At 32.1% G+C, this 27,308-nt stretch overlaps 1 protein-coding gene across 1 annotated transcript; it reads right to left on the bottom strand.

Annotated features, from left to right (window-relative positions):
• Window positions 1–18,598: 18,598 nt before the first annotated feature.
• Window positions 18,599–22,700, bottom strand: LOC139505684 (uncharacterized). The gene is made up of 2 exons (XM_071295174.1): window positions 22,355–22,700; window positions 18,599–19,656 (listed from the first exon to the last, which is right to left on the bottom strand). The coding sequence occupies exons 1-2, from the start codon at window positions 22,672–22,674 to the stop codon at window positions 18,846–18,848; spliced, it is 1,131 nt and encodes a 376-aa protein (XP_071151275.1). The 5' UTR covers window positions 22,675–22,700; the 3' UTR covers window positions 18,599–18,845.
• Between the last annotated feature and the right edge of the window lie 4,608 nt (window positions 22,701–27,308).

A 27,308-nucleotide genomic window follows, 5' to 3' on the forward strand; every position in this document is an offset into this window, starting at 1 on the left:
TTAACTACTAATTGACTAAGGATTAAGAATAAAGCAAAATAAAAGATCTCTAATCAATTTTTTTGTCTCTTTAGCAAAATGCGGTGAAACATCAAAATCAGAAAACAATTGTTTTTTTTTGTCTTAACTGATCATTTGAGATAATAGTAGCCACATTTCAATCTTTTTGGGGGCAAAATGTCACATATTGCAAATTCTAATGCAACAACGTTTGTAACGTTCATTTTGATTGGATAACGTCACTTTCTTACATGGCATCAATTGACAATTGATGCTATGGGACGTACGCGCAAGCGCAGACGGCATATTACAGATTTTAAATACATGTATTAACGTTGTTTTCTGCCAGTTTCATTAGAAATGAGATAACAATATTGTATTTTAAGCTCCGACGGCATCAATTTGGGATTTGATGGTCGCAAATACCCGTTTACTGTCTCCGCTAACGCGTCGCCAGTAAACTTAATTTGCGACCATCAAATCCCCAATTGATGCCGTCGGAGCTTAAAATACAATACAGTTATCTCCTAATTTAGAGCCTAAAACTTGAGTTTGTGCTATTTTTAGCTTTTCCCACCCTGACTATGCTTTTATATAAAAAATGTCCTAAATAATGTTATAAATGCACAGAAAGTTATTCTGTGGTGTTAAACATTGAAACATAGGTTGTTTACTACCCCCAAACAAATTTTGTCATGCAGATTTAATGAAATTATTTGATTTTTACCCCTTATATCATTGTGTCATAATATGTACTTGGCAGATAGCATAGCCTAATGTAAACACTGCAGAAAATCACAAAAGTACCATTTATTATTCCAAATGAAATTTTTATATCTTAAATTTTATCAACTGATGTAAATAAACACAGTTAAATGACCATGACTGCACGTTTGATCAATTTGTAGTACTTTTCTGACACCAGATGAAAAAAAGGGGGGTCAATATTCCTTGACACTTCAATATCTTGGATTTTTTACCAAATTCATTGCAAAAATTGTGGAAAGTCTTTAAAGTAGTAGAACAAACAAAGAAAAATCAGCAAAAACTGATCTTGATATTGAAAGTTTATGTTCATGTAGCCCAAAATGAAATTTTCAAGTATTTTCTATCAAAGTCATACATTACAGTCAGTTTAAATTGAGCTGTGAAATTTTTAATATAAGTCGCATAATGCTCAGATAGGCTGTTTTTAACTACAAATTGACTAAGGATTAAGAATAAAGCAAAATAAAAGATTTCTAAATAACTTTTTTGTCTCTTTAGCAAAATGCGGTGAAACATCAAAATCAGAAAACAATTGTTTTTTTTTTGTCTTACATGTAACTGATCATTTGAGATAATAGTAGCCACATTTCAATCTTTTTGGGGGCAAAATGTCACATATTGCAAATTTAGAGCCTAAAACTTGAGTTTGTGCTATTTTTAGCTTTTCCCACCCTGACAATATGCTTTTATATAAAAAATGTCCTAAATAATGTTATAAATGCACAGAAAGTTATTCTGTGGTGTTAAACATTGAAACATAGGTTGTTTACTACCCCCAAACAAATTTTGTCATGTAGATTTAATGAAATTATTTGATTTTTACCCCTTATATCATTGCGTCATAATATGCACTTGGCAGATAGCATAGCCTAATGTAAACACTGCAGAAAATCACAAAAGTACCATTTATTATTCCAAATGAAATTTTTATATCTTAAATTTTATCAACTGATGTAAATAAACACAGTTAAATGACCATGACTGCACTTTTGATCAATTTGTAGTACTTTTCTGACACCAGATGAAAAAAAGGGGGGTCAATATTCCTTGACACTTCAATATCTTGGATTTTTTACCAAATTCATTGCAAAAATTGTGGAAAGTCTTTAAAGAAGTAGAACAAACAAAGAAAATTCAGCAAAAACTGATCTTGATATTGAAAGTTTATGTTCCTGTAGCCCTAAATGAAATTTTCAAGTATTTTCTATCAAAGTCATACATTACAGTCAGTTTAAATTGAGCTGTGAAATTTTTAATATAAGTCGCATAATGCTCAGATAGGCTGTTTTTAACTACAAATTGACTAAGGATTAAGAATAAAGCAAAATAAAAGATTTCTAATCACTTTTTTTGTCTCTTTAGGTGTCACACCACCAATTACTCCCTCAAATTTAGAACGTGAAAGTAGGCCTACTCGGACAAAAAATAGTGCATTTGATGTCATTGTTTACTTAAACTACCCAACAAATTTGCAGAAATGAAACTTTTGGTGAAAGAGAAATATATAAAGACCATTTTGAGCCCAAATTTACTTGTCTACGAGTTGACAATAAAAATTGAGGATTAATGCGCTCCATAGTATACTAATTTAAGATTTCAAGAAAACCAGGGGTTATTTTTAGTGGTACATCCATTCGGAAGGTCTCTTCTTTCTTATATGGCTTTAAAGGTATGCTGAAAATTGGCATGAAGAAAGGTGATACCTGTACGATTCAGGACATACCTGGTTTGTAAGAGGTTAAACTTAAGATAAAAAATTTAGAAAGCTATGAAAATTGCAAAATTTGGTTGAACAAATAGGGACTTTTAATTGGTGGTCTGACACCAATAGACCACCGGAGAAAACTCGTCAATTATGCGCGCCTTTATGACGTCATTTACCAGATAGAGGGGATCTCCTGTATCCCTGCACTTTAAGGTGGCTCGGGCGTATTCGAAGTTTCTATCAGAAGTGCCGTATTTTTGGTTATTTTATTCTTTAAAGAAAATGATTCAAATTGGTCAAAAAAAAATAGGGGGTCACGGACCATTTAAGCTCAAAATTTTACTTTTAAACAGGTATGTAAAAGGGACCATTTTTCAATGAAATGATTGGGGAAATAGAGTTGTTGACATATTTTTTTCGGAATATCAAAAAAACGTTCTACGACAATTGGTCCAAAACTGTTATATGAAAAGCTGGAATATAGCCCCAAAGAATGAGCCAATAAAAAATAAGGAAAAAAAAATATTTTACCTTAAAACCCAAATTTTGGCGGGAAAATGGTGAAAATGGGTGAATTGTCATTTCACCCTTTAAAAAATACCGATAATAACGAAAATATTCTATTAGTTACATAACTACAATGATTTGACATTTCTAATCAATCAAAATATTAAAAAAAATTATATCGAATTTACGACAAATACTTTTGTAATTCATGCGTGAAATTATGCGCATTCGAATAGTCCCGAGCCACCTTAAACGTTTATCAAGCGTCTTAGTGATCGTCATTGTGCAGGATAAACTAGAAATAATATTTGTTCTGTAGGTACTTAATAACAATTTCCTAATGAATGCAGTGCTGAAATACAATTATGAGAATTCAATTTGCAGAATGAATCGTGCAATATAGCTTTATAGTTTTCCAACCACTTGCTCAACATTAGAACGGAAGTGACGACGCCCCTTAACGCACGAATGGTGTTCACTAAAACCAAAGTTTTTGACGGAAATGCATTGAACTCGAAAGTTGCCTATTATATTGACAACGATGCGTGAACAAAACAAACAGACAGAATCGATAAAAATGTCAAAAATAGAAGAACAGCAATATTGTGTTGTCATCTTAATCACTATAAAAACAAATGTAACAAAAAAGCCCAAACATGCATATATTAATATGGATCGTGTCTATATACATGTACCAGCTTTGATTATTTGGAATATCTACTAATTTTCACTTCTTTGTACTACATGTGTATGCACATCAAGATTATTCTCCTTAAATCTGTACAGGGAAGTTTTAGCTAGCTCTAATTGTATAGTTTTATTGTTGATATTCACCCCCATTTGTATCTAGTGTAAAATTATGTATTTATATGACAGAACTTTCTTGGTATTCCTAATTATTGGAAGAATTTTATACACAAAAGTAGTATACCTAAAACGACAAAGTTATCTTTCATTTACCTGTAAATATTATTAAAACCGGTTTTTTTTTTCTCTCCAAAAGTGATTATTTTCGAAGGGTTAAATATTTCGCTGTGGTGTCTTGCCATGGCTTTGTTTGGACTTGTTTGCTTGCTTTTTGGCTTTGAATGTTTGTCCCTAATATTTTATTAACAATTACTGTGCATTTGCATTCAGGTATCGCAGATCAAATGTAATCGTTCATAGTGTGTTAATTTACGTTTTTTTTTATTGAGTTAAGCCTTCCAATTGATATTTTATCGTGTGGTTTTCTATGTTGTGATGCTATGCTATTGTTTCAGAAAAAGGGAGAAGGTTTGGTACCATTAAAACGTTAAATCCCGCTGCAAATGTTTGCACCTGTCCTAAGTCAGGAATCTGATGTACAGTAGTTGTCGTTTGTTTATATAATTTATAAGTGTTTCTCGTTTCTCGGTTTTATATAGATTAGACCGTTGGTTTTCCCGTTTGAATGGTTTTACACAAGTAATTTTGGGGCCCTTTATAGCTTTTTGATCGATGTGAGCCAATGCTCCGTGTTGAAGGCCGTACATTGACCTATAATGGTTTACTTTTATTAATTGTTATTTGGATGGAGAGTTGTCTCATTGGCACTCACACCACATCTTCCTATATCTATAAACATCAAATTTAACAACATCATTTAGCTTTTTTATTATACGAATTTATTTATATATGTAAAATCCATCCTTAAAGGAATGAAAGATTTTAAGTACTGGGACCGAATCCTCACCCTGACAGAAACATGGTTAGATTAACATAAACGTTGACGTAGAATCGCGCGTTTGACGTCAAACAGGTAGAAATAAAATAATGTTGTTGTTCAATGTAATAAACGGATGCATTTGTTCAGAGTCACGTCAAATGGATATCACAAAAAAAAACACAGTTTTAACAGTAAAAGTAAAAAGGCATACATCAAATTTAACAACCTCATTTTGCTTTTTTATTATACGACTTTAGTTATGTATGTAAAATCCACCTATAAAGGATTGAAAGATTTTAAGTACTTGGACCGACAAACACATGGTAAGAAAAACATTAACTTTGACGTAGAATCGCGCGTTTGACGAATTATGCAGCAACCATATGATTCTTTTTTTTGGGGGGGGGGGGGGGGGCTATAATTTTTTTTCCGGTCAAACTTCTTTTTCGCCGTTGGCTTTAAACAAACTAGTTTTTCTTTCAATGTTATCCAACAACTGGAATTAATTTTTCATATATACTACAATCAACATGTTCTTCTTTTCAAGAACATTGCATATAGTTTGCCAAGTCTGTTTTCTCGAGGATTTTTGATTTATCTCCCTTTTTCGATTGCAAGACTGTGGTTCCATATATTTCATATCTTATATATCTATTTTCAATCAAAATTTCACGTTTGTTTTCCTGTTTCTTTCTTGATAATAATCTTGAGACTTCATTTTATTTGACTTAAACAACTGCTCTATTTTTTATTTAAGAATCGCAATGTACAATAAGCGGCAGAAATAATTTAAAAAAACATTGTACATTTAGATGCAAAAGTTTCTTTACATCCTCCGATTTTTTACCTTGTTGGCTGCACGCGCCTGGTGAAGCTAAATTGTATTTTCGCGCTTCAAACAAAATGTACTTCGGTCAACCCTTTTACACCCCAATGAAGTTACAAAAAGAAGAATTCATTTCTTAAATGAACAGTTTGACAACCTTAATTATGCAACATGACCTAATTTCATAAGCTCCGCCAGGAAGAAAACTAGCACACATTCACAATTGAAGAAAGAAACGTTGATGCATCGTGTTAGTGTTTTACAATTTATGCACAGATTGTATATAGTATGTAAACTTTGTCCTGGATTTACCCAGACTAGACTAAATACTTTATCACCACTTGTTACACTTGAAATAAATAGTATAGTAAAACAAAAATTAACATCAAGGGCCACTCTAATATGAGTTATGAGAGACTGTAAAACAATTTGAAGTAAAAGAAATACATGTCAACAACTATCATGAATATAAAATACGGTTTATTGCGGTATAATATACCAAATTTTATTTTATCAATATTACACAATAAAAAAACTTTCATAAACAATGCTAGAAATATTGGTAAGAACATTATGCGTATCTGCATATAAGTCGATATGTGAAATTCATTTCAGGCAGACACAAGGGTAGTCGTTTCTTAAATACTTTTGTCCATTCCGTAAACATGGATATGTATGATGGCTTGTTTCTCACTTCGAGATATTTTCATATATGTGGTTTCATTTTTTCTCTCTAGCGCAAACGGAGAACAAATTTGCGAAAACGTAACGCGTCTGAAAATCAGCACTGTTACATTGTACATAACAACAGTTGCATAAGGATTTGTATCAAAATGTGGAGTTGAAAGATCTATTACTAAGCAATTTTATATAATACCAAGACCATAGAGACAGTTTTCATATCGTCAACTTTTCAACATCCTGACTGTTATGTAAATTGCTTAATACTATAAATAAACAAAACAAAAACTGGTTTGATACAACACATTGCTAAACAGTTGACCAAAATTTTAAAATCTCGGGTAACTTGAAATGGTACGTCTGAAACTGAAATAAGACAAAATTTGATTCAGGTTGAATTATCATTTTATTCAAATACCAATTGTATAATTGAGGAAAATGTAATTTTTGAATGTGATACCGAAGGCACGAAGAGAGACTCTTGGCCTCCCCCTTTTCCCTTTTTCACGAAGAAAAGTACATTGTGAACTATTGTTATGCAATGAAATGCAGCAATTTTCGCATTTTTTCAAATACTGGTGTCTGTTTATTTGTTTGTGTTAGTGACCATCTGCAAATAAACAATCAAATAATTGTAATAAATTCACATATATCAAATACCTGTAAGAAATGATATATTTCCCTTGAATTAACTGTTTGAATGGTAATGACATGAATATGTCTATCTTCTATGTGCAATTGTCCCTACAAATTACTCATATCAAATGCTTCCTAAAACGATGGCCGAGTGGTCTACGTAGTCGAACTTCTGTATCACTAGCTTGTCAACACTGATGTTGTAAGTTGGAATCCGGCATGTGGCTGATGCGTTCGACTACAATCTTAATTAACTTGGAATGTCAGTTCTCCGATCGAAGGTCAGTGGTTTTCATTAGACACGCCTTCCAGCCCCAATAAAAACTATTTGTAATGCGTTTTTTTGTTATTTAATGTTTAATTATTCAGGGTTATATCTGGACTATATACCCGCTTTGCTAATTGTTTGGAATCACTATAAATTTTCACTTCTTCGTACTATGAACATCAAAATTATTTCCTTTCTCCTTTTATACTGTATATATGTTGTGTACATTTTATTATTTTGTACAGGTTATTACTTGTACACAGACCATCTCCTCTATAAGGTTTGTACGTTAAAGATCTCTTTTTCGATTGTAAGGTATTATTTTTTAAGTGTGTATTAGATTACAGATGTTAGAAGATTACAGACAAACGACGGACGCAGAGTAACAACATAAGATAACATGATACCTTGAGCAAATTCAGCTTAACAGCTTGTTGCCACTTAATTAAATACTACTGGTGCAAAGTGACAAAGTCGTTAAAAGCAACAACAAAAAAACAACCCTTCTACCATTCATTTTCAAACATAAAGCATGATAAAAAGTATTTTTGAAGTGCTTAATTTGGCTTCCTTTACATTACTAATTTTCTCACTTTTTCTTACCCATGTGAATACCGATTTATTGTTATGCCACATGTTAATTATTTTCATCATAGTATACTATTTCTACACTGTTTTGCATCTTTACACCTTAGTTGTGACTTTTTTTTTTAAATTTTGCTCATATATTTGATATACAAATAGTACACATATGTTGAAAGTTTATACCTTTAGGTCCAAGTCATAAACTATATCAAATAGGCCAAGGTAGTATAATGATTTTGTACAAGTTATTATCTTTTTCTCAGTAAAATTGTACGAGTAATTACTTGTACAATTGTTTTTGTACAGGTAATAACTTGTATGATGACCTCATACAAGTAATTACTTGTATGAAATGTTTGTACAAGTAATAACCAGTACAAAATAATAACATGTACACGACATATACATCACACTTCAGGCACCTGTACATGAAAAACACGAAGTTTTATCGAGCACCAATTTTATATTTTTATTGTTGATATTCACCCCACATGTACCATTTAGAATATTTCTTGGTGTTCCTAAACAGAAGGTTATACAGACAGAAGAAGTATAACTAACAACAAAATTATTTTCATTTACCAGTGTTTAATTTTAGTGCAAATGGCGGAATTGTTTTTCAAAATTGGTGTTATTTTTAAATTGTTTAACATTTCACAGCGGTATAATACTTTTACTTTAATTATTCATCCCTTATTTTTATCAACTTTGTACTTACTTTGTATCACAGATCAAATATATTCGTTCAGCGTATGTTCATTTGTGTTACTACGTCTATTTATTGAGTTTTTTTCTATTGATATGTTATAGTGTGTCGTTCTATGTTGTGATGTTACACTATAGTTTCAGATAAGGGTGAAATGTTGGAACCATTTAAAAACGTCTAAACCCGCTGCAATTGTTAGAACCTGTCCTAAGTCAGGAATCTGATGTTCAGTAGTAGTCGTTTTGTACATAGATTAGACAGTTGGTTTTCCTGTTTGAATGGTTTGACACTAGTAATGTTTTGTGGCCCTTTATAGCTGGCTCTTCGGTGTGAGCCAAGGCTCCGTGACTTGGATGGAGAGTTGTCTCATTGGCACTCATATCACATCTTCTTATATCTAAAGAAACTTTTTTTTTGTATTTTGTGCTTAATGTGCATGAAATAATTGCTAATGCACATTAAGGAAACGACAATTAATTATTCTTTTTCTCATGCAATAGACGCCAATTTCATATCCTTACTTTTTATATTTAACTCTCGTCGGGTTCATATGTTTGCTCAAAAACACTCAAACACCAAGAACGCGAGAAAAAACAACAACACAAAACTGAAATAACTTTAAAACGCATCATTTCTAATGATTTTTTTATTATCTTACTTGCCTCAAGATTAAAAAAACGTACAGATATTTCGATGATTTGGGTTTTTCAAATCTATGTGGACCAATCACAGCATACTGGAGATATTTCCCCGATATTCATCAACTTTGTTAAAAGGAAAATTATTTAAAAATTACCCCAAAAACATGACATTAAATTTAATATATTTTTATTTCTGACAATGTCATAGAATTTATACAGTTGCTAGATTTATTCTGTGCGTATATTTTAAGCTAACCGGATAACGCAAACAATGTGAAGTGCGGTATTATACACGTGATTTGATTCGAAGACTATTCAGATTCTACAGTAGACCGGATCTCACCGGCTGTCTATGAACAAAGTGTAGTAATCAGCCGAGAACCAGCTTAATATTCTGTCCGTAGGAAAATGTAAAGCATGTTCAAAACTTTGTAGGCGTCTGTTTTATACGGTACTCGTCCGTTCCGTTTCCAAATTGTATCCGTTATATTGTCCGTTATATATCCGTTGGAGGTCCAGTAGACCAATTCACAAACAGACTTCTACCGGTCCGACGTATAACGGATAAAATGGATGATGCACGGAATGAAAACTGACATTAACGGAAGGGTACAGGATAAAACGGATGTAAAACCAATTGAAATGGTCGAGGGAAGCCTTCTCGTGGGGTTTCAGTTGCATCAAATTTTATATTTGGCTTGACTTCTGAATCTTGGTCTGGCGGCCTTATTCGCATTTTTTTCAGACATTATTTTCCTCTTCTTTTTGACGGCATTTTGAAGAATAAACTAAAATCTGTTACACGGAATCTTTTTAATTATTTTAAGGTCAAAAGTATGTGATTTACATGTATTATTGCCGCCTTTTATTTCTGGTTTTCTTTTTCATACGTTTTATCCGGTACGTTTCCGTCAGATGTCCGTTTTATGCGGTACTCGTCAGTTGGATGTACGTTTGACATTCGATCTGTCCGGTACGTTTCCGTTTCTCGTACGTTGCATATCCTGTGTTTGTCCGTTAGTCATGTGTTACCCGTCCGTTTTATTTGGTCAGTATACCAACTGACTCCCAACGGATACAATTTTGTCAACGAAAACTTGTTTTTCATCCGTTTGGCGTCCGTTCGAGCTAGCCGGTAAGATGTGATCACAGATTTAGTCCCACCCCACCAACTTCTACCGTATTAAAAGTTCTAAGCGTACACTTTTCAAAAATAGTCGTGATAGTGTTTACAATACAATTAAGATATTAACCTCATTATGAAGGAAAGAATATAGATCGAATTCTTTAAAAACTTCCATTTAGTTTTGAAATAGAATGTGACTTGTAAGTTTTCATAATTTTATTGTCATATTGACAATTTTTTTTATATTACTAGAACACACCCGTGATATCGCGGGTCCGTGACTAAATTAAAGTATATAACTATGCGCAAGCTTTATCTTAGTATTACTGTCATCTGATAAAGTCATGCCGATTATAAGATACACAATTTTCTCTGCTTTCAAATCTTTCTGTTTGAACCCGTCGAACTGGAACTTATCAATTATTGGTAATATTAAATATTTGGAAAACAAAAGGTCCTGGAATGGAGTATTTTTTAATCAACAGCATTGTCCTGTATTAGTTATAAATAAAGTTGAATTCTTTGATTCGCTGTTTTACGTCATTCCCGATAACAAATTGAAACTTATTTTTAGTCCAGATTTTTAGTATTTGTATTGTTATCTTAGAAAGTCTTACGGATTAAAATACTACAATAGGTAACAATTTGACAATTTAGTAGTGTCGACCCTGTGATTATGACCCGTTTATATAGCATATTAATCCTGAATACACCGTTTGGTGGTGCGCCTGTCAGATGCGGAACGTACAGATAAGGTAATAGGTAACAGGTGATTATACTATTGGTATCGGTATCGGACTCGACCCGGAACTTCCTAATTATTGGCGATATTAATTACGTGGAAAACAAAAGGGCCTGGAGTGGTGTAATTTTTAATCTACACCTTTGTGCTATATTAGTTGTATATAAAGTTGAATTCTTTGATTCGTCGTTTTTACGTGATGACGGCTGACAAATTGGACCTCGTAATTTTAGTATTATAGATTCGAAACACTTAGGTCCTATTACTCCCTAGCAAAGATGGCCTGGTCCGTTATTCACATATTTTTATCGAATTTTTGGACTTGGCCCTTCAATCTCGTATTTGATTTTGATTTCCAACCATCTTTTATTCAAGCGCCCTTGACGAGTGTTATATAGACGAAACACGCGACTGGCACAAAACTTTATAAGCCTTGTGGTTTTAATGAGTTTTTACAACCCCAATTCAGATTTAAGTGTTGGTTGACGTTTGAGTCTGAAGGTTTCAACATCAATTTGTTTTGAAATAAATAACTTTCATAATATAATCTAAACATTAGGTTGTTTTACCACAGTCTTAGATGGCTAAAGTCGTATTGAGCACTATTTTAAAGTCAATTTCACGGTTCAGTGAAGCTTTAATAAAAAAAAAATCATATACATTAAGGTTAAGAAACGTAGGTGGTATTACGGTATAAAATTGTACTATGTAGAACTGTTCTAATTATTAATTAACAACAATATAAACAAAAGAATTATTCATTTGACCAAATAGGTCATTTTCGAAATTTTCCATCCAGGTAGAATATTTGACCGTTGCAGACGACTTAAGTTTTTCCATTGCGGTTACACCCCTCAATTTAAGAATCGACTAAGCTCTCCATCAGGGGATTTATAATTAATCATTAAATCTCCATCAAGGAATTTATATTAAAAACATGCTTTATAAAATAAGGTTTCTCTCCACTTCCGGGAAACGTATCATTTGATTTATTATATGATATTTGTAATTTTACTGAATACCCCATTGATTCCACTCTTCTGCACATTATGTGACAATCTGTCCGATCGAAATGTGTTAGAGGCAACACTGTCACAGTGTGTAAAGCTATACGAAATGCAAACATATACCAATGGGACAGGGTAAATGCTGAAAAAGGTGTATTTACATGCATATTCCTTTCTTTAAATATTTTTTCAATTGATGTTCAATAGACTACATAACTCTTACTGTTAGCTGTAATAGTGGTAACTATTTGATTATGGTCATCATACGGACAATTAATGTCTTTTATACGGAAGATTTCCTTTAGCTGTTATTCCTATTTGATTCAAATAATAAATATTTTCTTTAATTAATTATTTGATTCCGATCTAGTATTGTACATATATCAATTATGATAACAAATACGAGGGGTTGGATCCAGCCAGTTTGTAAAGGGGTTTCCCAATTAAGGAGAAAACGGGGGTTAGAACCCTCGGACCTTCCACTTCTTAATCCGCCCTTGTGGTGGACATGATCTAAAATCGAGACTTGGGAATGAATGGGAGTTAGGTTAGAGGGAATTGGGAATCGGGCGGGAACCGGGTGACGTGGGTAGTAAAATAGAAAAATTATATGCTTCATAAAAAAGGGTGATGGAAGTGGGAACTACCCCGTGTTCACCCCTCAATTACAGGGACGGGAACCAGACGAAGAGGATCCCTAGTGTATTGTACATATACCAATTATGATTTCCAATACGAGCGGTTGTATCCCGCCAATTTTTAAAGGGGTTCCTAACCCAGGAGTAAAGGGGTTCCAACCCTCTTACCTTCCCTTTAATCCGCCTCTAAGGTTGACATGATTCTTGATCGTAGGATAGCTATGTCTCGCTTTTTCCCATGTTCATCCCCTCAATTACAGGGGTCAGTGTATTAAGTCACTAAACGAATCGAAGAATTACGTCACTAAAAGAACATCACTCAAACTATTATTGAGTTAAATGATTGTATATTTCAGCTGTATACATTTGTATACGCCTGTCTTGATCGTCTGTCTTACATCATCAGGTGCTACAATAACTTCAACCTGCTGTCACCATTTCACAAGACACTTTTGTGAATTGTTTATAAATAAATATCTATTGGTGTAAGCTCCCTCTCGATTTTTAGAAATTTCAGAATTAATGTTTTGGATAAAAAGAGGTTGGGTTGCAATTTGCAGACTATAGCTCAAAATTCCTATGAAACTTTGGTGAATAGTATAAATCTACTGCTGTAATGTCCCTTCCAATTTTTATATACTTCAGATTTTATGTCTGGATCATTTATTGGACTTACTAATATAAATTCAGGGGGTATATCCACGTATTCGACATATAGTTCAGTATCCTTTTTAACCTTTGTAGGAGATTCCGTTTCCAACCATATGTCCCATTGAAATGTATTCGTTCAAAAAGGGGGGTAGAAAAAGGAGGTTCCAACCCTCGGACCCCCGTGGGGGGGGGGCTAGGATGAAAAAGTTTGTCCTGCATTTTTTTTAGCTGTAATCTCTGTCCTGCCTTTTTATTTTTCACTCTGTTCGGTCCTGCCTTTTTTTTTTTTAGTTTATCCTGACTTTTTTTTTTTGCAAGTGTCTCATCCTGCCTTTTTTTTTACTCAAAACTCCTGTCCTGTCTATTTTTTTCAAATTTCATCCTAGCCAAATATGACAACGCCTTGCAAAAAAAATATAATAAATAAGAACACCAGAATACAAAACATTGAAAACTAAAGACTGATTTACATGTATACCACGAAAAACTTGAGGTGACGTAACGTGATCCGAAAGGGTATGCATATTTGGCCTCATTTATTGTTCAGAGTTTATATAACAATAAATATTTTATGTGACATAGAACAAGTATTGATTTTTAGATTAGTACTTCATTCCATCTATCCTAGTCACCCTCAAAAGGAAGAGTTAGTTCCAAGAGGTGACGTTAAAATATTTTTTTCGAAATTTTCATGGTCGCAAGCACGAATTGGTTTATAACCTTTTAAATTATGGAATTATTACATTTGTTTCAAAGATGACTACGGAAATATTCCACTTGTCGTAACAAAAATTCATCCCATTTACACCGAATGTGGCCTACCGAATATGGATTATAACCGGGTTTGTAGACTGACGATCAACACAATGGGTGCAATGTGTGGAGCAGGATCTGCTTATCTTTCTGGAGAAACTGAAATCACCCCTGATATTTGGTGGGATTCGTGTTGCTCGGTTTTTAGTTTCTGATATACTGTTGTTTGTCTGTTGGTATTTTTCTTTTTTAGCCATGGCGTTGTCAGTTTATTTTCGACTAATGAGTTTGAATTTCCCTTTAGTATCTTTCGACTCCCTTTTTCACTTTTTAGGTTTATCACAGCCTATAAAATGGTTTTGGTTATTTGTTTTGTATTTCAAAATTATTTGCATTCGATGTGATGAAACTTAATACATATCTATACTATTTTCACATTGATACACTTTTGAAGAACGAAGATGGATAGAAGAGCTCTATCATTGCATATGTTCAAACAATACTACACATGTACGACACCAAATACAATAGTTTTCGCCTTGCTCACATTGTGAATCACACATAATTTCATTTATAACGGGTAGGGCGGGGATATACCACTATTGTTACCATTTTCGATTAACTTTTATAACAACCAAATAAAATGTTTATGACTTTTTAAAAGATTCGTCAGATATTTATAGTTGTGAAAATCAAAGACATACAATTTTCGGTGTTAAATGTAAGTAATAATTTTCTTCATATTTTATCGATAACTTCTAAAGATTTTTATTCAAGTGGGTATTCATTAAAGAAAGAACGATTTATACAATAAAAGATTCAATAACCATGTTCAATATTTTAATAGTCAACTGTCCTGTTTACTGAATTCCGTGTTTCTTTACCCACTTGTTTAAAAAAAAACTTGGAAAGAGAGCGGGAACAAAGTTAAATGCACAATTATTGCTGGATATTTTATTTATTTATTTTTTTAAAAGAAGACAAAAAAAATAATTGCAATAGTGTTTATATTGTATAAATTATATGTTACTTTTATTCATGTTTATTTCCACTTTTCCATGAACAGACATTTTGATTTAGTCTTTCCACTTTTCCGTGGAAAGCGCTTAATCTTTTATTTTGTTCTGATTTATAAAAAGTCTTTCCATTTTTTTCGTGGAAAGACATTTTGATTTTGTTTTGATAATTGATAGGTATTTCACCTTTTCTGTGAAAATCCCTTTATTTTTTTTTTATTTTGTTCTGATTATTAGTAGGTCTTTTCATTTTTCCGTAGAAAGCGCTTTTGATTTTGTTCAGATCATAAGGTTTTTTCAATTTTTCGTGGGATGACGTTTTGATATTGTTCTAATTATATATAAGTTTTTTCCACTTTGTTGTTGAATGAACTCTGAATTTTGTTATGCAGTCCGATATGCGGTTTAAATAGAACAAAAGAATTTCGACCTCTTGTGTTTAGAAGGTAGAAAAGTGTAACGAACTTTGTATAGTCACAAAAGTTACTTTCCGTAAAGTCATTATAAATATTTGCATTCACGTTGTTTAATTTTCATATTGTACAATTGTTCACAATGCAACTTGCAAGCAATCGTTTTTAAAACGACCATAAGTCAAGCTGTTACGTCATTTCGGGGGTCTCCTTATAAACTGCTACTTTTTTTTGCTCGACATATTATATAGAAAAAATCTGGGAAAAATAACAAAAATTGAAAAATGAATTGTCAATCGTTTAAGACCATTCCCTAAGTGGCACACCTAAATTTGACATTTTGACGCAACTTCAAAGTTGAATGTTATATGACGGGGTTTTGTTAATTAATTTACGCATCGAACACACCCGTCCTATATATGTAACATCACATGACTTTTAAGTGATTAAAACTATTTAAAAAAAAAAATATTTGCATGCTTGACATGTCTTTTTCTTAAACAATTACAATTACACCGACAGTCATAATTTCTGTATTATTTTAAAAAGTTTTGTTACACATTTTGTTACACCTTAGTTATACAGTAACCCGGATTGGTTGACCATTGTGAAGTTGAGTTTTTTGGGTAGCATAGATTTAAATCGTTGTATTCCTTTTGTTTGTGTTAACCAATTGTCGTTCGGAATTATTTTTTATACATCAATTATTGATCTTACAATTCTTGTAATGTAGTTTGCGTCTTATTTCTTGAGTGTCATATTTTGGCTATGTTTGTGTTCGATCATACAGTATAATAAGTCGGCAGTTGCCCGCGAATGGATTTTTTTTTAATTTCTTGTGACTCTTTGCGTCTTATTTGCTGATTGCAGTTGGTTTTTTGTTTTGTGTCATGTGGAGATATGGTGTGATTTTGTTTTTCTTTTGATGTGTTTGCATCTTAAATTGGGATTGCACCGAGTTATTTCATGATTTCTTTTGTGCTATATTTTCGATACATTTTTAGTCTATCTTAGCATCTTACAATTGTCCGACGACATAATGTGATACTTTTTTTGTTCGCCAATATTATTCATACGATTCATACGATTTGAATTTACTATTTATTATCTTATTTTTTTCTTAATAATAGTTCATCTACAGTCGAAAATTTGCTAGACATTAAGAGTCTCAACTTATTTAACATTTTAACATTAGACTCAATTTTATTGTAGTAATTTTCTTGAATAACCATCCCACTGTTAGTTGTACGTTAGTTCTTCACAACTCAGAAACAGATTCAAGGATATCAAAGTTCCACTACAAACTCCTCAGAGTCTGAATTGACCAGTTTTTGTGCTCGACCAGTAAAATCGAGCACACATTTTACTCGACCTGGCTCGACCTTGTCTCGACAGTACTGAACTGTACTGATTTGTACTCGACTAAGGTCTCGACTTTACTTATTAAGTCTGATTGAGTATTTTAAAGTCTAAATTTGGTCTCGACCAATGCTCGACCAGTCTTGACCAATGCTCAACCAGTCTCGACCAATGCTCGACCAGTCTCGACCAATTCTTGAACAGTCTCGACTGGTCTCGACCAGGCTTGATCAGTCTCGACTCAGTCTCGACCTGTCTCGACTTTTAAATTTAGTCTCGACTGGTCTCGACATGGTCTGAATTAGTCTCGACATAGTATGAATTAGTCTCGACATAGTCTGAATTAGTCTTGACCATACAGGGAAAAATTTATAATAGAGTTGCTTCCCTTCCCTTGATTAAAATTTAATTTTTCTATTTCATTGCATTTGAACATAATTACAATCAAAAAAGTAGCTATGCACAAAATATTCTAATCAGATTAAATATGTTTACTATTTGCGAATATTTCAACAATCTAATTACACAAAGAACATTACAACCTTAATAGTATGATTGATTTAAAATATTTAAGATATTAACATTCCTTACTATATTTTTGTATTTGTTTATACAAGAGAGTTGCTTCCCTTCCCTTAATCATCAACATTAGATTTTCTATTCCATTGCATTATTTCAACAATCTATTTACAAAAAGAACTACAACTTGAATAGTATGATTGATTTAAAATAATTAAAATAATAACTTTCCTTACCTCATGACTATATTTTTGTATTTGTTTATATAAAAGAGTTGCTTCCCTTCCCTAGATCGAAATTTGTGATTTTCTATTTCATTGCATTATTTCTTCAATCTATTTACAAAAAATAACATTACACCTTAAATAGTATGATCGATTGATTTAAAATAACAAAAATATTAACTGTCCCTGCTATATTTTTGTATTTGTTATATGAATTTTCTTATAAAAAAAATAACAATAAATTGAATATATTTAAAATGAAAATTATTGTGTTGTGATCATTACTTCATGTGTAATTAGATTTTCATTTCCTTATTTTCCATTAAATGTCGTATTCCCTGACCATTTATATTATTTTAATAAGTTGTGAATTTATATATTCAAAATATCATTTAAATACAAGTATTTTATAATAAATTATATTGAGGCTTCTAGGAGCATTAATCACCCAATCTGCTTTTATTGCACATATATATCTATCAATAAAAAAAAGCGAGAAAAATTACCTACACAATTGTTTTAGGTCTTATCAAATGGTCTTGCATGTCCAAAAACCAAAAATGTGTAGACACCTTTTCATGATCTATACTTCTGAGATTGTTTTTCTGTGATCAACATCAAATATGCGCAATAAGAAAGAAGTAACAAATTCTTGTAGGCTTCGAAATTCACAATTAGACATTTTGATATAACAACAGACACCAAAGTTTAAACAAGTATAAAAAATTAAAGATACATCTTTGAAATTTGACCAAATTGACCAATTGAGGTCTGAGAAGACCTTCTAAATATAACAAGACTAAACAACAAAGTTACAGCCCGAAGAGACAGAAACATATTTGCATAGTTTGATTTAATTCTGTTCAGTGGTGTTCATAGAGATAAAAGTATGAAGCTCATAGACAATGTATGGAGGATTCAATGTGTCTTTTTTATACTTTCTGATGAAAAATAGCAAGTGTTGTTTACATGTATCATGTGTCTTCTTATGTTCTATTTTAATGTATAATAGCAACACAGTGTGTTTTCAAAAATATATACTCAAAACCATCATTTGGTTTTTTTTCTAGGGTTTTAAGATTCATTTCAGGATGCATAGATTATTCTCTTCAAAATGACCACAAAAAAAGTACAGGAATAAAAAGCACTGATTATTTATTAAAAACATTATCATGATTAATGTAAACATTTTTGACAATACTGAGAAATGATCCTACATATATATATATATATAAACATAACTCCATTACAAGTTAGCAAACATGTACACTTGTGAAATATTTTGCAGTTTATATAATAAGAGCATGGCATTGTTCAATTCAAAGCTACATGTGCCTTTTGATAGCATTTCACACAATATAACAATTTTGATTCATATTTGGTTCACCTATTCAAACAACTTGGCTAGCTTATCTTTAATTGTACAATGAATGTCGGACGACCATTCTGCTTTCCCAAATGAAAAAAAGATTGTGTTGATGTGAACGCTGTCTGTATATGGCTTGTCATGGGAAACGATCCATGTTTTCAAGCCCTTTGCTGTCTTCTTTAAGTAAGTTATGTCCACCTTTGTGTTCCAAACACTTGTTACCTTTGCATAATCGCAACTGTTTTTACCACGGGCAATACAAACAGTGTCCTGAATATGAAATGTTACACCAGAAGAATTCTTGAAGACTTTAACCCTTGTTGTGACAGAAGATGAAGTTGATGCTGGTGATGATATGATATCTTGTGGATTTAATGACTTAGTTGTTTCTGGTGACCCAACAGCTTCAGGTGAGCTCAACGTGACGGGTTGACCTGGAGAAGATCTACTTGAAGAAGAATGTACTGGAGACGAACGGACTGCAGACGGACTGACTGGAGATGCAGGGTCTGGAGATGAACGGACTGGAGATGCACGGTCTGGAGATGAACGAACTGGAGATGAACGGACTGGAGAAGAACGGTCTGGAGATGAACGAACTGGAGATGAACGGACTGGAGATGCACGGTCTGGAGATGAACGAACTGGAGATGAACGGACTGGAGAAGAACGGTCTGGAGATGAAAGGACTGGAGATGAATGGACTGGAGAAGATTTTCTTGGTTGCTTGGTATTTGTTGGTGGTGTTTCAATTGGGTAAGTTAAGTTTCTTTTTACAGCTACAGATTGGCATTTTTTAACACTGACACCATTGGCTTCAGCAATCTGTCTAAATAAAAGTTAAGTTCATAAGTAAAGTTTTGCATTTCAGTTCATTAATATCATTTTTGTATTTCAGTTTAATATTCATGTATAATTTTCTTAACTCAAGTTGAAAACTCATTGGTAAGTCTTTTTTTTAAATACTGAAAAAGATTTTACAGGTGACAGCAATCCATTGTTTGTACTTATTCGGGCCAATAATTCCATTACAGCACAAGAAAATCTTTAAAATTAATATTTACATCTGTTTTCATATAAAGAATAATATGTTTGAATTTGTAGTTGAAATGTTCTCAAAAGTATACTAATGTGCAATATGGGACTGTACGTTGACCTATAGTTGTCAATTTCTGTGTCTCTTGTGGAGAGTTGTCTCATTGGCAGTCATACCACATTTTTTTTTTAAACATAAACGTCCAATTGGAGGACAGATTTCCAAATTAAAATCTTTTTGTTGTAAAGTTCCAAGTGAAGACAGAAAAGCGCCAAAAACTACTAATCATGGACTGTCACCAACAGCATAAGTGAGAATTGTCAGAAAAAGATTGAACTCTAATAACAGTAAAAACATTTTAAAATTTCAGAATGGGTTTGATTAGTGTTTCTAAAATTATCTCACAAAAAATCTAAAAAAAAGTACTACTTTTTCAATCAATCAAGGACTTTTAAATATCCGAACAGCCAAAGTGAATGCCCCCCTCCCCAGGTTAAACTTAGTCCAGTACACAATTTCTGTAAAACAATGGTGTCAATGAATCATGTCTGTTATAGTTCTTTTACATGAATTATAATTTTAGAAAGTAGGCCATGAATTGAATTGGTTCATAATTTCAAGTCTGGGCCTTTTAATGCCAACTAAAAGTTTTTTTTTCACATTGTTGATCGCCATACAGTTGTCTATATTAACTTAGTGAAAAATTTTATTATTGGCAAGCATACCACATCTCCTTTTTTATATTTGAGCAGTAAATGATTACATTGTTACACTTACAACATGTATTTTCTATGTACTGTAGAAATTAACATTGGTAGCATGAATACCCAAAAGGAAAAATTGCCTTGAAATAACAATATTCATATTTCTTTATAGAAATTATGTAATTTATAAAAAAAAAAGCAAGAAAAGTTATATTTATTTTAATTTTTCTCACAGTCAAGGACCATAACTCATGAATATTAAAAGTGAAAACAGTGCAGACCAATGCCTACCAAGACCTATAGCTAATAAACACATTTAAATCAGATTGATATACATGTACAAGGACATTACAACTCACAGTACTAATAAATAATTAAGATTAGGCACATAACAGAGACCTGGAGAATTTGATTATTAATTTAAGCGAACACAGTTCAATTTTGAACCAACTTGAAAACAAGTAAAAAAAATATAAAAAGTTAAGGATGTTCACTTCTCTGTTTAAAAATAACAAGCTTTTTAAAAGACTGTTATAAATTGATAGGATATAAATAATGAAACTAAAAAAGCAGAAAAAAATTGAGGGTCCGTGTGCTTGTTTTCGAGATATATAAGCCATTGAAAATTTGGCGGGAAATTATTTCTCTCTAGATTTTTCTTACATTTAACATTGGCACTTTTTTTGTTTAAAAAACTATAAAAAAATAACAACAATTTTATAAGATTTTTAAATATGGCCTCTTAACCTATATGCAATAAAAATATAAAAAGAAATATAGGAGTTAGTGTGCCAATTTTTCAAAGGGTAATACATGGATAAAACCAGAGGATTCCGAAAATCTGACAAAATTCAAAAAATAGAGAAGCAAACATCCTTAAGGTACACAATTCAGATTCATCATATTAAATTGGTCAAGACAAACATTTTATCTAAAAGTTTTATAAAATGCTTGTTTTTTATTCCCTTATTTCTAAATAGTTCGGATCATAACCCCCAAAATCAAATGCAACCTTCCTTTGTAGTATGGAACCTTGTGGTACAATTTCATAATGATCCATTTACTTAAAAACTTTTGCTACCATGATTGTCTGAAAACAAAATGTCTTAATATGACAGAAATTTTTATGTGGTCCAAAAAATGGAAAGATTTATCAGTTTCTCTTTTAAGGTAGATAGGGTGTCTTCCTCCATCTTGGATATGGAAATTCAAGAAAACAAAGTCTAGATCTTTAATAAAATGTGCAAATTTTTAGAGAAGTAGATAATTCAGGTGTAAGAACTTTCATTTCAATATAGAAAATGACATGTTTTATTATACTTATGGTTGTATTTTACAAAAAAAAGAACACTTTTGTTTGAATAAATTTTTTCCAACTTTTCCACTTAAGGGGAGGTACCGCAAATTCAAGGGCAGATAATTCAGATTAAAGTAACTTTACAATAGAATGTGTTAGGAATTTACCTATTTTATCAAGTAGCAAGAAAACGGGTCCGGTGGCCCCACTTTTTCCGAAAGCATTTTATTTTAGCTATCTTTTCATAAGATATAAATCTCAAAATTCTATGGTGTAGTTTATGCTTCATTGCGGAAAATTGGGTTTTCCATGCATAATCTATACAAAATCTGTCAGCTTCATATTTTTTTTATTTTTGAAAAAAAAAAGCATTATATAATATAAACTACATTGTGGCAAAGTATTAAAAAATTCTATGGATTAAAATTTAGACACCCCATCTACCTTAAGCTTGGTTAATTTGAATTCAGTACATGTATATAATACTTACTTGGTTTTCTGGTAACTTTGTTGGTTATAAATTCTTTTCTTTACTCTTTGCTTCACCTTATCTCTTGTTGTTGGAGTATGTTGGAGGCCACTTAAAAAGCTAACAATGCAGGTAACGGCAGATTCAAACCCTTTATCTGATGTGCTGTGGAACTTGTTATCTTTAACTACTCTGTTAATTTCTGCCTGTGAAATGAAATTTAGAAAAGATTGTTTAATTTGGAAATTATTTAAATTCATGAAAATCAATCCATATTTTGTATTAATTAAAATAAATAAGAATAGGTCCCAAGTACATGGAATCCCCACTGGCACTATCATTTTCTATGTTCAGTGGACTGTGAAATTAGGTTAAAAACTCTAATTTGGCATTAAAGGGAAAATTCACGATTTTTTACTTATGGTTTAAATATGTTCATTATGACATAATATATATATTCACAAAGTTTTATCGCTATATGTGCAGTAATAAAGGAGAAATTCAATAATTAATGAAAAAATATCAACTACTTCCTGTAGGTCGTGACGTTTTCTCCTGATTTTTGCATGCCGGGATTTAAAATACAATCATTAAAAGTCTTGGTTTTTAATCATATTTTAACGTAATCGTAAGCGCGCCGATGACTTATGCTTTATCTAATAACCATCCGATAATAAGAAGATAAAACGCACAGACGTTCAATTGTACTCATTCGTGAGATAAATTATCTATGTTAAACGTATATATTCGAATTACGTTTGTAGACAACACAAAAAGTTATAAATTTATTTTTAATAAATGCATTTTCGGACTGATAAGGTGAACAAATTAAAGTACAATAATCTGTAAAGACAATATGTTGGTGTACTCATGATTATTGACCTTTTACTATCTCTGCTATGACTAGGTTTATACGATGTGTGTATTCACGGTTCTGTGGCAATACTCGTAGATGGCTTGTTGAAAGGTAAATTGTTATTTGCACTTCGGTATTTAACCACGCCTCTAGGGCACACCTTGCCAGGTGTGACTGTCTATTCGGATCAGTGGGAGCATTTAATACACACATTACAAATACATATTCAAGTTGGTGACAAATAAAAATTGGTCGCCGTGGAATTATTTAATTATATTTGGTGCTATTATTTATTTGAATTCAAATAAGTTAATTTACGAAGAAATACACAATTTTCGGTTAAAGACGGGAAACTTAATTCATATGTCAGAATGAAATGATATACAAGTCTTGTCCTTGATTTATGTCTCATAAAAAAGGGAGACTTAGAAATTAGAAATAGCTTTATTAAATCATTTTTATTTGTCTTTATTGGGCGAAAAAATGTACGAGAACACTTACATTTAGACTTTTGAAAGCCATGTATTAATTAATATATGAAACTATCTGAAGATAACTCTACCGAAGCGGAATATAATATGTACGAATAAAGAAAAAATACTTTTGTATTGGAATGGAATCGAAAAATTACAAATAGATATTCTTTTCAAGTGTGAAAAACGTCAACCAAATTTATTCATAATCGGGAACGTCCTTATTAAAATCTGAGACTACTATAATAATCGTCGTCTCCCAACGTATATATATACTTAAATAACTATTTGACCAACGATGTTTAAAATTAAAAGACAACGAATTTAATGTTATCATTCCCTATTTTTGAATGTTATTATAAGTCTGTTCAACTTGCAAGAATACCCCTAAAGCGGACAAATATCCGACAAGCAGTTTATTCTTTAAATTGCTGTCATTGAATATCAAGAAAGAAAATAAATCCCGAAATTGATACTCAATAGTTTTCCTAGAAAATATTCACATCCCTTGGGGATTATTAGTGTACGTCCAGTTGCATATATTTTACATGAATGTTGGAACAATTGTGATGATGACAAATTTCGTCCTTTATTCGAGAACAATCTAATTGATATATAAATCTGTGAGTTTACTATGTTCTTAACTTCGATGAACCAAAGCAAGTTATAAATTGACCTGTATTTAAATCAAATTGTTTCTTTTTTTTCTTCTTCTTCTTTTGGTATACAATAGTCTATCGAATTCGTTGATTACATACTGTTGGCATACGTGGACTAGTCTATAATAATTTACAAAACTTTTACCACAATTTACACAAAATGTATGTTTCTTTCTTATGTTCAATGTATACATGTATACATATTTTAAATTGCGCTACTGACTATAGTTCCGTAACTTTCTACCTAGGCGTATGTATACACGAATCGTCGACAAGTGCGCACATTTTTTTAAATCAATAATTCTGGTATGTTCCAATCTGTCCTAAACTATTGACAATGAGTATATATTACATTTCCCCAAATTAACCCTTGGAAAAATAAGTAAATAGATTTGTATTTCTTCAATTTTTTTTTTGTATTAATTTTTTTTTATAGATAATATTCTTTACACCAGAAATGTTATTTATAAACAAGCGTATGAGTTCAGTAATGACTAGTATAAAGATCACTTTCGGACACGCAAGACAAAAATGTATATTATACATGCACCTGATAGTTCAAAATGGAAAGTTATAAGTAACGGTCGTGTACACTGATCAATACCTACAGAAGTGAAACGATGCATGAACTTGCAAGCCAGCCGGACAGGAAATCGATTGAATACCTGGACGTGTCACCTTACACCCCTTCCAATACCTTTGGGAGTAATACCTTTAGCCATGCTGGTGATCAGATGAGGGAAGATCCGAATTTATTTAAATAAAGTTTATTACTTGAAAGAATTATGAACGAATTAGATTTTCGAAAACAATTTCCACGGAACACTTATTTATGATTTGAACTTTGACATTTTAACTAATTACAATATTATCAATTAAAAATAACAGACTATATGGTTATTTAAAAATATAAGACCATTTTCCGTATCAAGTTAGTCAGTCAGATAAAACAACCGTACGATTGACAAGATATCGACACGCAATTACGACTACATCGTTTACTGTAGTTTTGTTCCTTTGTGGTTTATAGACATATCGGGATTTTTCATCGGAGAAGGTGACAAGATGGCGGAGAGCAGAGAACTGATACTCAAAATTTAAAATCGATGGTGATCTCTTATTTAGCGGAATAAAACTTTAATATCTATAAATTTGAGCATTTTTATACAGAATGGACATAATATCAATTTTTGATTTTTTTGCGAAGTTTCCCTTTAAGGAACATGTGTACTTAGTGTCAAGTGGATTGAACTTCAACTTCATCAAAAACTTTATTGACCAAATATTCTAACCTGAAACTTTCAAAATCATTTTCTATGTACAGTGGGCTGTAAAATTGGGGTAAACAAGAATGAGTCCATAGTTCACAGATGCCCCACTCACACTATCATTTTCCATTTTCAATGGACTGTGAAATTGGGTAAAAAATCTAATTTGTCATTAAAATTAGAAAGATCATACCATATGGAACATGTGTACTAAGTTTAAAGTTGAATGAACTTCAATTTCATCAAAAACAACCTTGACCAAAAAGGGTTAACCTGAAACTTCCACTTTCATTTTCTTTGTTCAGTCGACTTTGAACTTGGGGTCAAGTCTTATTTGGCTTAAAAATTAGAAAGATCATATCATAAGGAACATGTGTACTAAGTTTGGAGTTGATTGGACTTCTATCGTAGGTGGGTCATAAAAATCTAATTTGGCATTAAAATTAGAAAGTTCCTACCATAGGGAACATGTACAATACAAAACAAAAAAGTTTCATGTGGATTAGACTTCAACTTCATCAAAAAATACCTTTTGACTAAAAACTTAAACCTGAAGCAGGACGAACGAAGGGATGAGTGAACGAATCAACCCACAGACCAAAAAACAGAATGCACCTCTACTATCATAAGGTGGACATAAAAATGTACATGTATTTACAATACTGATTTTTAATAGAAAGCATACCTCTTAAACTTAAATACACATCTTTTTCTTATTGCAATAATTTATAACAAGAGCATAAATTTTAATGTGATGAAGCCTGCTAAGGTCGCATTTCACAACTATCAATCAACTAGATATGATGTAGCATTAGCACTGTTTTAATTAGATGATATCATATACTATTAGAACTCAGCTGCTAAGAATCATTTATGAATCAATAACTATCACTACAAACTCCTCAGAGTCTGAATTGACCAGTTTTTGTGCTCGACCAGTAAAATCGAGCACACATTTTACTCGACCTGGCTCGACCTGGTCTCGACAGTACTTAACTGTACTGATTTGTACTCGACTTCAGTCTCGACTTTACTTGAAAAATCTGAATTGGTCTCGACCTTTTCTCAACCAGTCTCGACTTGTCTCGACAGTGCTCGACCAGTCTCGACCAATGCTCGACCTGTCTCGACCAATGCTCGACCTGTCTCGACCAATGCTCGACCAGTCTCGACTAATGCTTAATCAGTCTCGACCTTTAAATTGAGTCTCGACTGGTATCGACCAAGTCTCGACTGGTATCGACCAAGTCTCGACTGGTCTTAACCTATTCTCGACTTGTCTCGACCAAATTTTCCAACCAAAAAAAATATTAGAAGAAATCTACTTTGTGTAGTAACAGATTTGAATAAGAGTTACTTCCCCTGGCTATCATTGCAACAATAATTTAACAAAATAAATCTACATGTAATTACATTCATGTCTTGGAATATTGAAATGTAAGTGATTAAGACTTAATTTCAAAATTATTTGAATGATAATTTGAATTTGTTACCTAAATGAACTTTGACAAAAGATAAATGGGTGTATCCAAACACCACCAAAGATATCTTAAAAAATACTGCAATACAAAGTGATGCAAAATAGTTGTGGGTATAAAAACTAATCATCATACAACAGGTTTAAAAAAAAATACCATATCTTAATTTTTGGATGAAAACACTATGTTAGGTTTTGAGTAATTTGATATATCCAGATAAAAAAAGATTTTGTTTGATAAC

The sequence above is a fragment of the Mytilus edulis genome, unplaced genomic scaffold, assembly GCF_963676685.1.
Source record: "Mytilus edulis unplaced genomic scaffold, xbMytEdul2.2 SCAFFOLD_112, whole genome shotgun sequence".
Taxonomy (NCBI): Eukaryota; Metazoa; Mollusca; class Bivalvia; order Mytilida; family Mytilidae; genus Mytilus; species Mytilus edulis.